Source organism: Seriola lalandi, unplaced genomic scaffold (genome assembly GCF_002814215.2).
Source record: "Seriola lalandi dorsalis isolate HSWRI2012SDOR001 ecotype SW California unplaced genomic scaffold, Sedor1 jcf7180002054942, whole genome shotgun sequence".
In the NCBI taxonomy this organism is placed as follows: Eukaryota; Metazoa; Chordata; class Actinopteri; order Carangiformes; family Carangidae; genus Seriola; species Seriola lalandi.
In genome coordinates, this window is record NW_019525493.1 from 1,408,330 (window position 1) to 1,425,815 (window position 17,486).

The window sequence follows — 17,486 nt, forward strand, 5'->3', positions numbered from 1 at the left end:
GGGGGGGGGGGGGGGGGGGGGGGTTATTTATTTTCGTGTTACCATTTGTCCATCAGTATTAGATTTACAATATAGTTTTTATAACATTCAGCTTAAAAAAATGTACCTGGAATTTGTGTGTGTTACTGAGCAGCTATCGGATCATGACCCAGTGTTGGCAGCACTGTCCTGAGCACCGGCCCAATTTCTCAACTATCCTGGAAAGAATTAACTACTGCACTCAGGTATAATTTATATCACATTAATATTGCATGAATATTATTGTCCAAATATGTTTGTTTTTTGTACACTTCTTTCCTTCCTTGATAATTTCCTCTTAATTTTCCTGTCTTCTTATGCAAATACTGATTTTTGATATCTGTCCGTCTCTTTATCAGGACCCAGATGTGATCAACACACCTCTACCAGTGGAATATAGCCCTAACACAGAGGACGATGGCGGCACAGTAATCCGTCCCTCTGACCACACCTCCACCAGCCTCACTCCACTACTGGTGTCCCACCCTGTTTCCCAGGATTCCTCCTCCCAGCTGGGGCTCTCCTCTCTGGGCCTAAGTCCTACTCCTCTTCCCCCACAGCCCACCAAACCTCGTCTGCTCCTCCAGAGAACCCAACCTGTCCACCATGAAGTGACATCGTGCCGCGAGGCGCTGGAGCCGTGCTGGGCTGAGCCTGTTCCTGCCCCTGGTTTGTCAACAGCTGCAGGAAGCCACTGGCTCCACCCTGAGCCTCCACACCACCAACCTTGCTCCAGAAACAGCTCCTCCTCAGGGAGCCAGAGGCTGAAGAACAAGACTAAGAACCTGTGGAACCCAACGTACGGCTCCTGGGTTTTGGAGAATTTCCGAGGGAAGAAAACACTGGCTCACACTCAGTCCATGCCACTGTCAAGCTCCTCATCCTCCACCACCAACACACAGACCTGCAACCCAACCTCAGAGAGCAACGAGGCTGGGGGCGACAATGCCAATAGCACCCACCTCGTTCCTCCCTCAACTCCATCCCCTTCATGCCAGGCTCCAGCTGCCCCAAGTACGTCCTCACATAAGACCCCAGCAAGTGGGACCACAAAAGCTGGCATGGACTTGGCTAAGCTGCAGAGCTTCCCCTGTGGCAATGTCAACTATGCCTACGATGAGCAAAGCTACGAGGCAGAGAGCCTGCCCCTGGTTATGCCCAAAGGCTCAGAAGCCATCACAAATACAAGCTCTGCCCCGAGTGTCTCCTCAGGGACAAGCCTGGGTTTGGCGTTAGGCCTCCATTCCTCCTCATCTTGTATGCCCAAGCTGCTGCTGAAGCGCCACGCCAGCTATGGACACGAGGACGTGAGGAGGCACACCAAAGCCGAGAAACCAACACGCGACCGAGACTCTGGCTTTTCTCTGTCTGAAGACCTCAGCGTTACCCCAATCTAAGAAACGGCTTACTGTAACAGGGATTTGGATTTATATTGAAAATTGAAAATGTCACTGTCAATGAGCCCCTTGTCTGACACACTCAGACAGACAGATTCAAGCTCGGGATTTGTGAAACAAAAAGCATGACCACGAGGGCTCCACCACAGTCTGAGAGCAACCGCATCAAATCGTTAGAGCTCCTGGAATGCTGGAAAAAAAAACACACTCGAACACTCACATGCACACAAACACTCCTCTGCACTGTGATACAGGGAGCCAGTGCTGGACTCTTTTCCTTGGCTTCTGGTAAACTGGTAGCTGAACACTGAAGCTGAAACACTGGACGACATGCAGCCCTGCACTTTCCCAATGTCAACACTGTTGGTGATGGCTGCCATAAATAACTGCTGTAGTTGGACTCCAATTTTTTTACCAGCTTTTTCTTTGTCTTTTAAGTGTATTTTTTTCACAACAGCCTTGGCAGTAATATGTGTTGCATTATTGTAAACAACTGGTTGGACTTCGTAGTATTCAGCGTGCAGTGCGACCCCAACAAGCCAAAAATATTGAGCCACTGGGAAGAGAATCTTTGAGAATGTGCTTTATTAGAAGTTTTCATGTCAGTGTGAAATCAGAAGTAGCTTTTTGTAGACTAATTAAAGTTTCTTTGGTATGGTGGTATGGAATTAGTGAGTTTGTTTCATTTATAATTTTATGCATATATCAGCAACTTGTAGTGCTTGTCACGTGATTCCGATTTGCTTTAACCCCAAATAATGTGAAAACATACGCTCCCAAACTACTGCAATAATGTGTTTCCTGAAAATACAGTATATCTTGTGCCTGAAGGTTTATTCTTGACTTTGGAAACAAGTTTGGCAAAAAGCTATCAACACAACATCCACTCAAAATGGATGTAAATAGCCTCCTTTAACTCTCCCTGCCTGATGCCTGGTCGAACACTTTGACGCCTTCCTAGCTGATGCCAATGTGAACAACATTAGCTTTGTACTCATTGATAGCTGACGTATGTTTCCATTGTTCATTCAGTCTCATGGGTCGTGTTCATGAGAAGATCAAAACCACTGTTGTGTCTGTACTGTAAATATGAAGCTACAACCCACAGCCGCTTAGCTTAGCATAAAAACCGGAAACAAGGGGAAACAGTTAGCCTGTCTGTCTAAAGGTAACAAAATACCTACCAGCACTAATTAACACTATATATTATAGTCTATACAAAAACAAAATTAAAAATGACAAGTTTGGGGTTTCACTGGGGGTTATGGGTGGGACTATTTCATGGCCAGGCACAGTGACTTATAGGAGTCACTCTCTGTAAAACCTCAAATTGCTGGTTTTCTATTTTGATTCTTGTACAGATTAAAACAAACAAGACACTACATGTTCATTAGTGAGCTTTAGAGGTGATGGTAGGCAAATTTCCTTACCTCTGGGCAGATTCAGGCTAGCTTTTCCCCCTTGTTTTCAGTCTTTGTGCTAAGCTAAGCTAACTGACTGCTGGCTGTGCCTTCATATTTGGTGTGCAGGCATGAGAGTGGTATAAATCTTCTTATCTAACTCGAAAAAATCTCCAGGTGGATGTTCTGTAAGTTTTTTTCCCCCAAACCACATAACTCTTGATTTGACTTTGCATATTTTGTATTATTAACCCCATGTCCCCCATGTTCCCTGGATTGCAATTGTATAGATCTTGATGATGACCATGCAGCTGTGAAAATATTTGCTATTTTTGTACTCACTTCCTTACACTGGACTAACCCATTGCATTTGTAGCTGTTTTGCCATTTATTTCCCATTTTTATTCATTTATTGTTTGTGATGAATCTGTACTTGTAGTTGATCACTGCCATTAGATACACTACACTGCATCTGCTGATGCAGCGCTGGTAGTACCTATGTTTACTCAGCAGGGGGAGGTATTCAGCTTTGAAATACCAAACATGCTGCTGCAGGTATCTGTCGTACACAATTAATCAAAGATTCAATTGTGAAAATCTTGGTATTTACATTTTCAGGTTATTCTTATTTAATCGATTTAATAGTTGTACTCTTTGTTTTGAGCTTAAACATTTTGATAGTTTATTTTTTAATATGTTGAATGAAAGGTTACATTAATATAAGGGTTCTATTAGCTTACTGTATTTTTTTTATGCTCAGGCTTGCTGATGTTAGTGAGTGTTTATCCAAGTTGCTCAACAGTCCAGTTGAAAATAACATCTATAGAAAAGGTAACTTACTAAAAGGCTCATATAGTTTTCTAAAGAATCCTTTTTAGCAAGAGATTTGTGCCACTTACAAATATCGATTACTTATTATTAGAAAAAAAACACCCTCATCTTGCTCTTGCTCATTGTATATTTTTTATGGCCTGGTGCATTTTATTTTACATCTACTGAAAAGTTTTTTTTCTGTATTCTTTATGTAGCTGAGGGTGTTGTTATGCCTCAACCAATAGTGCAAAGGCATTCTATGCAATATACTGTCTTTCATCTATCCTAACTGTGCCCCAAATAAATCAACATATATTTATCTCATTTGTAAGTTTGATCAGTTACACAGAGTTTTGTCCCAATGACGGGCATGACCGCACTCCTGACTAACATAAAAGGTACGCTAAATTAGTGTCTTACTATTGAGCATTAAAAAAACTGTATTGGTCCCTTTTAATTCCTTGTAAATTTTCATTCATTTCATTTGTACAACATTTCTCACACATCATAATCTGAGCAGTAATAAGACCAACACCAATGAAAATGTGCTTTGTTGTTGTGCAACAGCACAAGAAATTTAAATATTTACAAGTTTGATTACAGTGATATAATCAATGAAAGAAATATAAATTGTTACACAATACATGACGGTTTATCAAAACAGTGACACTGATAATACAGTCTAATAATTATGCAGTACTATACTGAGAATGTGTTATAATGTTGTAGTCATATGACTATAAGGTCTGTGACCCAGTCAGAGTTTCATACTGAAAAGAAATTGTGCTTTAATATTACACTCAGGTTTGTAACATCATGGCTGATGGTTACAGTTGGTGTTATGAAGTGAGACTGAGTTTGTGACTTGACTCTCCTTGATTTAATTAGGATTCTATGAGCATTTCCTTCACATGCAACATCCCCTCCCTAAAACTGAAATGCAGAAAGCCCACACTTTCACTTCTGCTCATTTTGAAGGAAGTTGAATTAGTGTCAGTTCTTTTACTCAGACTAGTGACAAATTCTCTGCTCCTCTCTGTTCAGTGTCCATCCTGTCTTCGCTGTCAGTGTAAGTATCAAACGGTTCAGTGCCAAATATGGTCACTTGTTGCTTGAAACGGTAAATGTACTCTTTTTAACATTGCTCATAGAGCTCCCAAAGCATATCAACATATGTGAAACCTCCCTAAGGGCCTCTCTGTGGGTAAAATAGTTTGATTTCCTTTTATATTAATAAGTCAAAGGTCACTGGCCACCTGCTTCTAGAGCCTGGCTATTTTGTATGGCAAATGAACAACAGCTTTGTTCGCTGGTCCCGTTGTTGCTTACAGACTCCAATGTGTGGATGAGGTTTTCCAGCCCCCACAGATAACCGTCCTCCCGGTTGCCCTCCTGCCAGGGAATGTCGTGGTTTAACATCTGGCCCTCCGGTAACGCTGTGGTCTTGCCAAAGTCAATAATCCAGACCTGTGCATTGCCTGTGTGGTCATGGATAAAGAGGAGAGAGCTTCCAATGACCTACAAAAACAAGAAGGGTTTCGTATTAGCTTTTGCTTTTCTTTCTCCTGCTTGTTATTATCCATCAATCCATAAATACAAATTCTTGTATACAACCAGGATCTTGTACCACAGGGGGTAATTCTGCAGTTCCCAGGAGGTGTGTTTAAGGTTGTAGAGTAGCTATTAAGATTTCTTTTTCCTTAGGCCCTGATCCCCCACATTATTATTATGTCTTTATTATCATTGTTATTTACTCAGTATTTTAGTTGGATGTTTCTATTCATTTTTCCGGTTTAGTTATTCCATACACTGGTTGTGAGATGTGGTTGATCTTTGCTTGCAGGCTTGATATGTTGGAAGGGTCAGCTCACTTATATTACCCACTTAATATTTTCAGTTGTTTGACTCAGCTTAATTAGCGAAAGGGGAAACAGGTGTGTGTCATTAGGTCCTCTTAGTAGTACTGAGGGACTGGGCAGGAATATGTGAAGATAGGTTGAACTGTTCTGCGGTAGGTAACATTTGGAGGGGCTTGTGCACTTATGAATAATATCAGAGTGGGAATTGTCAGCAGTAACAGAAGTTAGCATGTAGTGGTTATGTGGGGGTTTGGTTTGCTTGGACAGGCGTGTGCGGGGTTAGCTCACCCCCACACTCACCTGAGCAGGTGGTAGGCTCCAGTTAAGTGAGAAGTGCACTGCACTACATGATATGATTGAGAGTTTGCAAAAACTAGTTTGCAAATGAGTGGAGAAGGTCTGAGCAGTTCAGCTAAAAGGATAAACAGCTGAAATAATTAGCTAACAGTAATGGATTTAAATAGTTAGCTAAAAGTAATTGCTACTTGAGTTTATCTTGACAGGACTGTGCAGTATGTCAAGTGAGGGACTTTGGGAAGGCGCAAGGGGTCACCGAATGGCTGGATTCGTATGAAAATTATATGGTCTTCATAGACATTTTTTATCAACATGTTGGAAGCTGTCCACCACATCATCAAAACACCAAGTAAGTGAACAATGGTGTTCAATCCCTCAAGCAGAGTTTCAGATAAGGTTCCAGGTGCAACACTTTACTTAGGTGCGGTATGTTTGTTTTTTCTCTGTCATTCATCTTTAGATCAGTCATCACCTCGTGTCGCTTGAAGAACTCTGACGTCTTCAGGGCCTGCCGGATCTCCGTCAGTCTGCTCAGGTAAGATGTCTGTGTTTTAAGAAAAGAACAGTTGAGGGCGTATCATAAAATATTAACATGGGTGTAGACACAATGTACATTTGGGATGCCCCCAGAGCAGAAAACTCAAACAGCATTACAGTGTGAATATTTGCTTAGTTCCGTGTGTATGCAATTACTCCGGCTTGCTCTTGAAGTTCAAACACTTTCAGGCTGTTTTCCTTTATCGTTAGACGAGCCTCAGCCTTTTTCAAAAACTGATTTATATTTGTCCAAACACTGAAAATGGATGTGAGAGCTTGCTCAACCTGTATGTTTGTAGTTGGTGTAGGCTTCGAGGTAATGCTGGTTGTTGAGACTGCTTTATATGCACAGTAAAGCATGTCTTGTCCTTAAATGTATGAATAAACAGTACTATACGTGTGTGTGCAGTAACTGACCGCCACTTACTATAAGGTTGAAGTTCCCTCCAACAAAGTCGTTGAACACCTGGATGACATCCTGCTTCGATCTTGTTTTCTTGAAGTCAGTTCGACATGTACCGTCACATTTCTAAAGAGAGAAAAGAGCCTGAATACAAAGTGTTACACAATGAAATTATTGACGAATAGGACTGACGTGCGTGATGGCTTGAGTTTAGGAGGACTCATTAACACAACTCAGAGACTCCAAAACTTTAATTAAGGCTTGGCATGCGGGAGCAGGCAAGAGCAGGCAGTAGGTGAAGTAAAGGTGTGGGCAGTGGTTGGAAACAGGCGGGGCAGATAAACCAGGCAAAAGGAGGCAAAATACAAAAACAGGCAGGCAAAAACAGGCAAGAAAGGCTGGAAGGTTTTTGCATGAAAAGCACACTAGATAATCTTGCAGAGGCAGGAAAAAAAAAAAAGGGCAGGAAAGCAAAAGTTATTGCAGGGCACGAGGGGCGTGGCAGGACGGCTCTCGATGGTAGGGTGGTCGCGGGTGGAAGTCCACTACCAAAACAGGATCAAGGATGGAGGAGGGGATGTCAGTGTAGGCAGCTAGGTTTTCTTAAGAAGCTGGACACGGGAAAACATAGAATGTGGGATGGATCCTCATCGACCTCGGGAGACAGAGGCGAACCGCTGCAGAGTTGATGACTGGAGATTGGAAAGTGGCCAACAAAGAGAGGAGCCAGCTTCCGTGACTCCACTCTTGAGAGGAAATTCCTGAGTGGGGAGCCACATTTATTGCCCCTGCTGTACAAAGATGAGCTGGGTATGTTTGAGCCTGCCTCATCTGTTGAAGTAACCCTTCCAGTTACTGGCACGCCCTGGCTTTTACTAGACCGGTCCCAAGGAAGTGGCCGGACTGACCACAGTACAGGCAGAGGTTACCTTGGTGCTAATGACATCGCTTCTCCGGGTTGAGTCTGGATAGTTTCAGAGGAGTCATTAGCGGGTCAAGAAGAGCTAGCAGGGCAGGCAGTACAGTCACCATGGAGCAGCAGGGGAAGGAGATGAATGAGGTTTGGAACTGCTGGGCTGCCTTTTCTCTCTGTGCCATTTTTGGAGACAGTGGTCAGTTCAGATAGTGAGAGAAATTTAATCATTGTGGATGCGCTCAGCGTGGTTTGAGACCTCCTGCAGTCCACTAGCTAGTGAGGTGAGCTGCTGCTCATGTGAATGAATAGTATCAGCCTGAGCTGCGAGCTCTTTGTGAACTGGAATGCAGTCAGCTGAGTCCACAATGTCCACATCATACTGTCATAGCTCACGTTTAGGAGGACTGAATAACAAGGTTCAAATACCGATAAAAGTTTGCGTTTATTAAGGCTCAGCGGGCAGAAGCAGGCAAGGGCAAACAGCAGGTGAAGGTCCTGGGCAGTGGGCAGTAACAGACAGGCAGAAAAAAACAGGCAAAATGTCAGTCATAAACAGGTAAGAAAGGCAGGAAAGCTACGGCCTGGAAAGCAAAAGGCAATGTGGCAGGGAATGAGTGTAATTGGGCCAGTATAAATACAGTATAAGAGCTGATGAGGGGAATAGGGAACAGGTGAGTAGGTGGGCGGGGAAAGGTACGATGGCTGAAAGGCAGGAAAGCCGATCTACTGCAGCGTCTGAACTGAGCGGTTAGTAACATGACAAAAGGAAGCAGAGAGTGAATCGAAGCATGAACTGTGACAGATGAGAGTGAATCAAAACAGTAAATTTACGTACAACCAAAACAATGAGCTGAAAGACACTAAAACACTCCTTAGAGGTCAGGGGAACTGCAGAGTGGGTTCGTCGCTACGAGCAATCCTTTTAACACTAGTCTCTTTTAACCCCTTGCTATTAGAAAAATGTCTTGTAGAGTAGCTTCAATTCACCCAAGTACTGGTTTGTTAATGAACACACGTGTGTAAATGTATTTTTATTGACCTCCCAGGTGGTTTGGAAATTCACCCCAAAGATCATCCTGTCATGAGCCAGCTTTCTTTAGCATCACACTACAGTCACCCTGTTGATGACACGCTCATAGCGTCCACACGGCATATCGCTCCCTCTACCTTGATCCCTTCTATCCTGAAGCCCAGGGTGTTGGTGGAGCTCATGGTCTCCCTCCACTGCATGTAGCGAGGCTTGGTGACGCCTCGTTGGGTGTGCTCCTGGGGGGTGGGCCCTTCGCTGTCCACCTCCACCATTTTCCTGTACAGGTCCTCCCTCGGCTTGGGCCGCTCTCGCGCTCGAACGAGCTCCTCCTCCAAGTACGTCCTGAAACATCAGGAAAGCAAAATCCTTCAGGTGCAGGACCTTTGTGTTTACACACCACTGGCATTTTTTAAAGTGTTCTCTGCATGTAAATAAATGGTAACGGTTATTTACTTTCAGGGTTTGTATTGGATTCATACACAGTGTTCACAGACACATACTGTTCTTTTTCTGAAGCCAGTATGACTTCTGCATATATTTGTTTTGTTAACAAAATACAAACTTTCAACAATTAAGACTTTTCTCAACAAAACGCTACTCTCACAGAATATTTTTTCTTTGGCTGCACTTAAAGCCAGAGAGATCAACACCTTTTATAATAGTATTCTCTCAAGCAGAAGTGATGACGAAGGCATAAATGACTTTACTGCGCAGTTTCTCTGAGTATTCAGTTCTTCTGGTGAACTGTACAGCGGCACATTCACATTTGTCGTTTTCATACTAGACAATTATGTGCAAACAGATGTGAATTTCAGTTTCAGTTTGTGAGCCACACTTCCTCTGTGCTGAAGAGGGAAGCTGAGAGGAGACTCCAGTGTGCAACTGTGTGAAAGTCTGAGTGTGTGTTTGTGCAAGTTGGCGGTTTAGCAACTTTGTGGTTGAGAGTGTTTTTGACAAAGGGAGTCTCCAGGGACACCCTGAGACTGTAAATGTGTATGTGTGTATACTGTATGTAGCCTCAGAAATACAGACGCTGTGTACACAATAAAATCATTTATTCATGTGTGGATGTCGGCGTGTGTGTGTGTGTGTGTGTGTGGGTTTAGTGCATATCTGTGTGTATGTTTGTGCTTGATTCAGTGTGCGCGCACATTTGCTTGTTCGAACCGGAAATAAAGCTCTCAGATGGTTGGGTTGTCCATACCTGCATGTCTGTGCATGCATGGACATGTGCATATATACATTCGTGTGTGCAATCATGTGTGCGTGTATGTGTGTGCGCCTGCGTCTGTGTATACGTGTGTGTATTTGTGCCTGTGCACATGATATAGTGAGGCACCCCGCCCGCTGTGGCAGGAAGCCAAGCATATAGCCTGCAGTTACAACAGGTGTTCCCTTGTAGAGCAAAAGCGCGTTAGGCGGCACGTACTGTCACCAGTCTTCACTAATCTCATTAATCCGTTTCAAAAGAGAATGAGCATTTAACATAAACAGAAGGAACAAACACATAAACAAAAGAGATCCTGCATTATCTTATTTAAATTGACACTTAGGGTCGTAGAAATAAGCTAAAAAGAAAAAAATGTGATTGCTAATAAATATAAATGAAAAAAAAATCTATTACAAGTAAACACATGAATATGTTACTTCCTTACCTCACTCCCATCTTGCAGTCCATGACATTGGGAAGGTCAAAGTTCGCCAGCAGGTCAGTCATATGGAGGAAAGATTCTCCGTCTTTTTCCACAACGCCATGGTAACCGGGAACAAATGGGAGCAGCGCGTCGTCCCTCAGCTTCTCAAAACACTGCATCTCGTTTTCTGAGAACTTCTTCAGAATGGTGCCCTCATCTGCCGCTTTGAAGTTACCTGAGATCAGATAAAAACCAGTACTGTGGGAATTGTAGGGCATATTTGGGCATCTGCTGTTCATCCCTGTCAGTGCAGTGACCTCTTCCTTTTTTCTTATTTCATAAAGTGCCAAGAACAATTCAACAAAAATTACAACGATACCAAAAGGAAACATGTCAAAGACTGTACACTAAATACTGACAGTGGAGGCAGCAAGAAAAACAGGACATCAGATTATCAGAGATCGGAGATCTACAGTGTCACAAACCATATATGATGGTGTGAACAGTGAGTGATATGATCTGAGCAGGTCATACCTTTATGCCCAGCGAGTTGAACCCAGTTTAGTTTTCTCCTCTGGGTAGCCCTGAAGGGCCACTGAACAATCGTCTTTAACTTCCACCACGGCTTGCTCTGGAGAAGGTGCAAGAAAACAATTAGAGGTGAATTTAATGGAGCAGAATAGAATCATTGTCAGAGTCGTATTTTGAGGTACGTCTGTCTGTGTCCTTGTTATCATAAATGATCTGATAACAAGAAGTGCTGTCAAGTCTCCGACCTTGGTCCACCCTGTAATGTCTGTATAGAAATCTGATCATGTAAGCAATTCTACCCAGTAAATCTGATGCCAGGGTTTCAGTTTTCCGCTGCATGAAGCCTCCAATCTAGGTCAGTTGAATGCCATTTCTGTGGAAACTCATATCTGCACTCAACATCTCTATTGAGCATCTCAAGCTTGGTGTGGTGATGGTCTCACAACTTTGATTCACAAGTCCTCCAGAACCGACTTTTTAACATCAGGAGCACGTATACACAGCAATAGACAATTTCTGGTTATATAGGAAAGATCTTCATTAATATCTTTTGAGTTTCACACTAAATGTGGCGTGCAGCATTTGTCATCTTTGGTCAAATTGTCATATTTAACAGAAAATCTTAAGTTTTAACACCAAATAACCCATGTTGCCTCCCTCTCAACTCCCACTCACTTGTCAGTTTATCAGTTTATTTTATTTTTTTTTTTTTTTTGTATGACTGCATGCATTGAATCCTGAACAACAAAAAAATGTGTGAGGAGAGAAAAATATATTTTCTTGGCAGAAATTTTTATTTTTTATTTTTTCATGGCTGTTTGTTTAAGAGCTCTTCTCCCACCACCTTCAGTTTCACCTTCTTTCTCTTTCTGTCCCTCATCTCACTCACACACACACACACACACACACACACACACACACACACACACACACACACACACACACACACACTGCACAAAGAGAGAGAGGGGGAGAGAAAATCACAGTAACAGCTTGCAGATTTCACAGAAACACAGTAATGCTTCACACTTACGGGAGACTGCCTGTTTTATTCCCTCCAAGAAAACTGACCAAATCCCAACACTTTAACTCTCTAATTTGTATATTTCTATACAACATAATCAAAACAAACCAAAAAAAAAAAACTAAAGAAACTATCTCCCAGGCAATGGAAAGGAAAACTAGAACATGTTTGTAGATCCCCTCTTTAGACCTTGGATAGGTCCTTTTTATTCTGTGTTTTGATTGAGGAAATGAAACAGGTCTCTCATGTCAGTGAAACACTCTGCTCATGCTTGAGTGTTCACAGTCCTCACGAACAGCAGAACTCCGCAGCAGCCAGCCAAGCCTCCCTTAAATGTCAAGTGATACGCTTCACTTAGCGCCAATGTTTACTGACGATATCACATTTTGAAGGTGTCAGACTTTCACAAACAAACATTTGCTTTATCGCTGCAAGTCTTAACTCTACTGGCTGGTCAATTAATGCAGGCAGATAATATGCTGATTTACAGTTCGTGTTACTGATTGGTTGCATTTTGAATGAGATAAAGTGGAGTCATGTTGCGTAATGTCTTATCCACAGACTGAGAGGGAACGGAAACTGAACCCTGCCTTTAGATGTAAACATAAGGACCCTGCAGCTCTCTGGACAATATTTATATTCCACGCAAAGTCTGACTTGGAAACTTCTTGTTATTCAAACCACGCTGCCCCTGTCGGCCTTGATGACAGAAACCACAAAAGTTTGTTTGTAGTTCTACTGATAATACTTGGAATAATACGGGTTTAACTGTCAAGTTAAAGCTTGACATTTTTTTCAGGTTTGCTTATAGTACACTGACGTACAAGAAAGCAAACGACGTCAAAAGCTGCATTATTACCTGTGGTTTTCAGATGCTTTACCAAAGTAAAAGCACCTGTACAACAATGTAAAATAGTCTGTTAAAAACAAAAGTCCTGCATTCAAAATCTTACTTAAGTAAAAGTATTTAGGAATTATCAGTAAAATGCACTTAAAGTACTCATTCAGTGGTTGAACGGCTTCTGTGTCTGATATACGTATATTATTATGGCATCTTTGTTGGTACTGACACATCTATTTGACAACCGGATTTTACTGTTGTAGGTTCCACAGGTTTAGGTGGAGCTACTGTACTTTTACCTGCTGATAGGTTTTTTTTTTTTTCGAGAACAGACTTCCACAGAGTCACAAAATAAATCTTAGATGATTAATGAACCAGGAAAGAAGAAAACAAAAACACAGTTGTTTTTGTGGAATCTTTCCTCTTTTTGTGAAATATTAGATCATTGGACTTCTTTGGGACTTGAACGTGAAAAGGCTGTGAAACACTTATTTAACAATTTGTTACATTCTATGAGCATTTCATGTTTTTTAACATAAAAATAATTACTACTAAAAAAAGTTACTATAGCTGTCAAATGTCTCAAAAGTTACTATAACTGTCGAAAATTTAGCACAGAAGTGAAAAGTGGAACAAAACAGAAATACTAAAGTACAAGTAGCGCCACTTCTACCACTGCTTTAGAAGAAGAGAGAAACCATGCAGGGGCAATAAAGTTAACAAGAAGCTCATTCTGGGATCTGACACTTTCTTTATGGTTGGTTTCTTCAACACTTGTCACCTGCTCTGTCAGACATCACCTTTGCTTTGTAAAACCAGGCCTGTTTTGTAAATATATGACATGCTAACTCCACACCATGCTGATCCAAACAGTTTAAAAAAAAAAAAAAATTTTAAACCCACAAAACACAATTTCCAACAATGGATTTCCAGAGACTGAGCAGAACAACGGGGGAGACAATGTGACTCACCCAGACCAGTCATTATATTGGCCTTTCTCGTGAAGCTGTTACTGGAAAATAAACCATTGTGAGACTCTCGAATTAATCTCACTGCAATGATGAGCCCGCCTGTTCTCAGTCTCTTTTTTCCACTGTTGTATTTCCATTAAGACACTCTGTACCGTGCACTCACTACTCTGAATGAATCCATATTATACAGCACATGCATTTAAATGTGAACTAGCAAAGGCTAAGTACTGATACTCAGGAGTCTTTTACTTCCTGAAGTGGTTTTTCGCTAAATGTCAAAAGTCAAGGCTGAAATTAGCTACTGACCACAAAAAACATTAGTACAGAGGCGTGTTAGCCGGTGCTGTATTATGTGGCTGTGTGTGGGTGTCTGGGCTGAAGGGCCAGCAGCATAAAAGTCACCATTTTCAGAGGTGATACGACAAACGTATTTTAAGTTTCAAACTCCAAAAGAGCCACTAAAAGAGTTTGAATGATCTCATGTTTGGGGAAGCTTTCATATTGAGACTCACTTGACTGGACAATGTTTATGTTAGGCAACACTCTCGCTTTCAGGCTTAACAGGCAATGTGTATTTAGTCTGTTTAAAACAAAGTGACAGCTACAGACCTTGTATGGATAAGGCGACGAGAAGTGGTAGCAGCATAAACACACACACACACACACACACACACACACACACACACACACACACACACACACACACACGCACATACACACAAACACACACACACACACCTGTTGAAAGGCTGAACCTTAGTTAAACGTGGTGACAGTTCAGACAAAAAGCAGATTATGTTGTTGACTAGAGGCTGTAACACCGAGGTGACTCACTATGATCACACTCAACTTCCCGACTACTCACATGATTGTGTAAAAGATCTATAGCTGCAGAAATATATGCTGATCGGTTCAAATCTGAATGTACAATATCAGAATGAATGCTTCTGGAAGGTATAATACAGCACTATCTTGATGCACATGCGAGCATGTTCAGTAGGATTGAGACTTTTCGGCCGATGGTAAAACTGTAGAAAAAACTGTATCAGCCAAGAATGTTAACGGCAAACAAATTTGCACCCTCAGCATCTATTGAACTAAAGGCCGATCCCTCAACACTAGTGTATGTGCTGAAGGAGGGACTCACGGTGTTAAAGGTCAGGGTTTACTGTGGCATAAGATAAAATTCACCGACTTGATGATCTGACATTTAACATGTAACACATGCATCACTCATATTAATGAGTATGACTTCTGAGTGAGAGATCCAGCCGCAAAAAACCTGACACACAGAGATTATTGATATAAAAAATGCCACTGAGGATGCAGAGAAAGAGGCTGTACCTTTTTTAAAAGATGAAATCATGTAAGTAGCTTAGTTCTTATCTCCAGCATCTACCATACATGTGGTCTCAAAGGTAATATGTAATAATAATAAACAATATGATATGTAACAGAATCACAGCTCTGACAGTACCAGTCCAGAGATCCCCACACAACAAAGGTTATCTGGCTTTCAGCAGCTTCTTCATGCTGGTTTCAGTTCATACAGCGGCTGGCATCATTAACGTGATATGAAAGGCTTTGATAACCCATTAAACATAAAGTGAGATAATGTGATTTCAGTGGGGAAAATTACATTTCCTGAAGATTTTCCCCTCTGGCAGGGTTCTCAAGGATGTTTAATCTTCCTTTGTATATGATCTCAAATAACAAAGGAAACACAGCGTGACTGTGACTGGTACATTTGACAACTGAAATTTCACAGATCTCAAAACAACACACACAAGAACAGAACAGAAACTTAGGTAACTCCTATATAAGTGACTAATTTCCCAAAGGAAATCTTTGCTACAGCGCTCACTTTTAACACATGGAACTTGAAAGTCAAACTGAACAAACAGTGAACAAACACTGTTATCACTCTGTAATTGTCTCTTGTCTGCAGTCAAACATATCCCAGTGGTCTTCTGTGAGGAAGTAATTTGCTGACTGCTGTTTATGTGCTTCACTGTTTCTTCTTTTCATAACATGAGCTCTTCACTGGAACTGGGTAATTATAAAGGAACGCCAATTTGCAAAGATAAACAGGAGGTCAAGTGTGGCAATTTAAAATGTTTTCATCCCCGGATGCTCCAAATAAACACATTTTTGCTGTAGATAAAGTAGTCGTGCATTCACCGTACATAACAGCAGGCAATTTATGCAGAGAAGCAACAGAGTGTTTTGAATTATTTACCACATTCTGCTGGAAAATACCATACATACAATACAGTGAAACTATAGGCTTATAAACCCCTGGAAAACTCTTCAACCTTCTCAAACCAGATCATTATGTCTTTGCAGGTTACTCACCTCTCCAGTGTCCACCAGATGCTCCAAAGTTATGATGCCTTTGCTTCTGCTCTCGTTGTCACTGAGTAAGTCATCTTCGGACTCCACAGCAGAGGACCCCGTGGAGGAAATGGAGGAATTGGACAGTTTCCTGCGCAGGGTACCGTCCACCGCATCATCCCAGTCCTCCTGTCGCATCTCCCGGGAGCAGCCGCCTCCCTCCGGGGTGATGGTAACCTGCGGTACCCGGCGCGCATCCATCACAGTCGGCGCTGCGGTTGCAGACGACGGGGCGATTTGAGCGGCTTTCTGAAGGAGCTCATCGCAAATCTGGGATGACTTCCCGGCTGATCTTCGCTCTAAGCGAGATCCCTCGTTTATCCCAGGGAGCCCGAAGTCCTTGGAGGTCTTTCTCCTGCACTCTTTTGGCATTGGAGACCTTAATCCGTCGCGAGGGCGCACGACGAGAAAGAGCGCAAAGCTTCTTCCACTTCAGCCTCTAAATCCGGTCATTTCACTTTCAGAAAGTTCAGACGCACGTTGAGTCTGTTCACTCGGTCCTCTGTGGCACTTCCTCGTTGTTGCCCGAGCTTTCAAACATTCTCTGTCAGCCTCTCTGCTCTGTGAGGGGAACCCCTCTCTGCTGGTGGCGCGGCTCGCGCTTCAACTCGGTTTACAGGCGCGCGCGCGCGCCGGCGCAGTCCCTTACACGACTGTACAAGGTTTATTATCTTCCGCATTGTCTTTCTCGCTTCCTGGCTGAAAAATTAAAGCAGCTGACAGGTTAAGTTGTTTAATGGGTACAGGCTTGTTCTGTATTTGAATCAGAATGTGCTTAAATCACCAGAAAATCTAAAATATTTCCACCAAAACACACACACCACCGCTTTAAAGCTTCAGCCTTCAAAACACAAAACAGCGTTATTTCAAGTAGCCTCCCTATTTGACTAGTGCGGTTGTAACATGGAGAGAGTTGTAACACCAACAATTCCACCACACAGGGACACTTTCCCCCCAATAGATATCACGTGGTTGTGTTGTCAAGGCTGGAAACAGGCACATGCAGATTCTACAGAGAAAAAAGATATTTTGAGGTAAGAAAGTAAATTATTTTTACTAAGACCAAATTCATAATTTATAAGCCTATTGGATTAAACAGTAGGTTCCCTGGCAAATGTGATGCATTTCCCCTGTTAATTTCAAACCACTAAACTACAGTAAACTAAACAATGGTTGAGTGGGTGGGTTGTAACAAATATATGAAGATGTTACAACCATCCTTTTTATATACAACTGAGAACACTATCTAATTTTACAGACGGCTGTGGAAAAGAAAGCATGGCAGAGGTGTTCCTGCCAATGTTTTTTATTTATTCATTCATTTTTGAAAAAAGCTGATGAGGTCATAAAGAAAGGCAAGTAAGTCAGATCAGCCACAAAGGTGCTTGACATCTGCCATGTAACACTGAGAAGATACTGCA

At 42.2% G+C, this 17,486-nt stretch overlaps 2 protein-coding genes across 4 annotated transcripts in view; one reads left to right on the forward strand and one right to left on the reverse strand.

Moving 5' to 3' along the window:
- ltk (leukocyte receptor tyrosine kinase) overlaps positions 1-3,947 on the forward strand; it is a 56,115-nt gene extending 52,168 nt beyond the window's left edge. For all 3 annotated transcript variants that reach the window (XM_023393740.2, XM_023393741.2, XM_023393742.2), the window contains exons 28-29: positions 134-224; positions 378-3,947. In XM_023393740.2, coding sequence (XP_023249508.1) covers positions 134-224; positions 378-1,415 — 1,129 coding nt within the window. In that variant the 3' untranslated portion in view covers positions 1,416-3,947. The remainder of the gene's footprint in view (positions 1-133; positions 225-377) is intronic.
- Positions 3,948-4,050: 103 nt separating this feature from the next.
- itpka (inositol-trisphosphate 3-kinase A) lies at positions 4,051-16,658 on the reverse strand. Its single transcript, XM_023393743.2, has 7 exons — positions 16,027-16,658; positions 10,839-10,935; positions 10,326-10,539; positions 8,808-9,012; positions 6,749-6,850; positions 6,257-6,328; positions 4,051-5,146 (listed from the first exon to the last, which is right to left on the reverse strand). The coding sequence occupies exons 1-7, from the start codon at positions 16,435-16,437 to the stop codon at positions 4,874-4,876; spliced, it is 1,374 nt and encodes a 457-aa protein (XP_023249511.1). The 5' UTR covers positions 16,438-16,658; the 3' UTR covers positions 4,051-4,873.
- Positions 16,659-17,486: the final 828 nt, after the last annotated feature.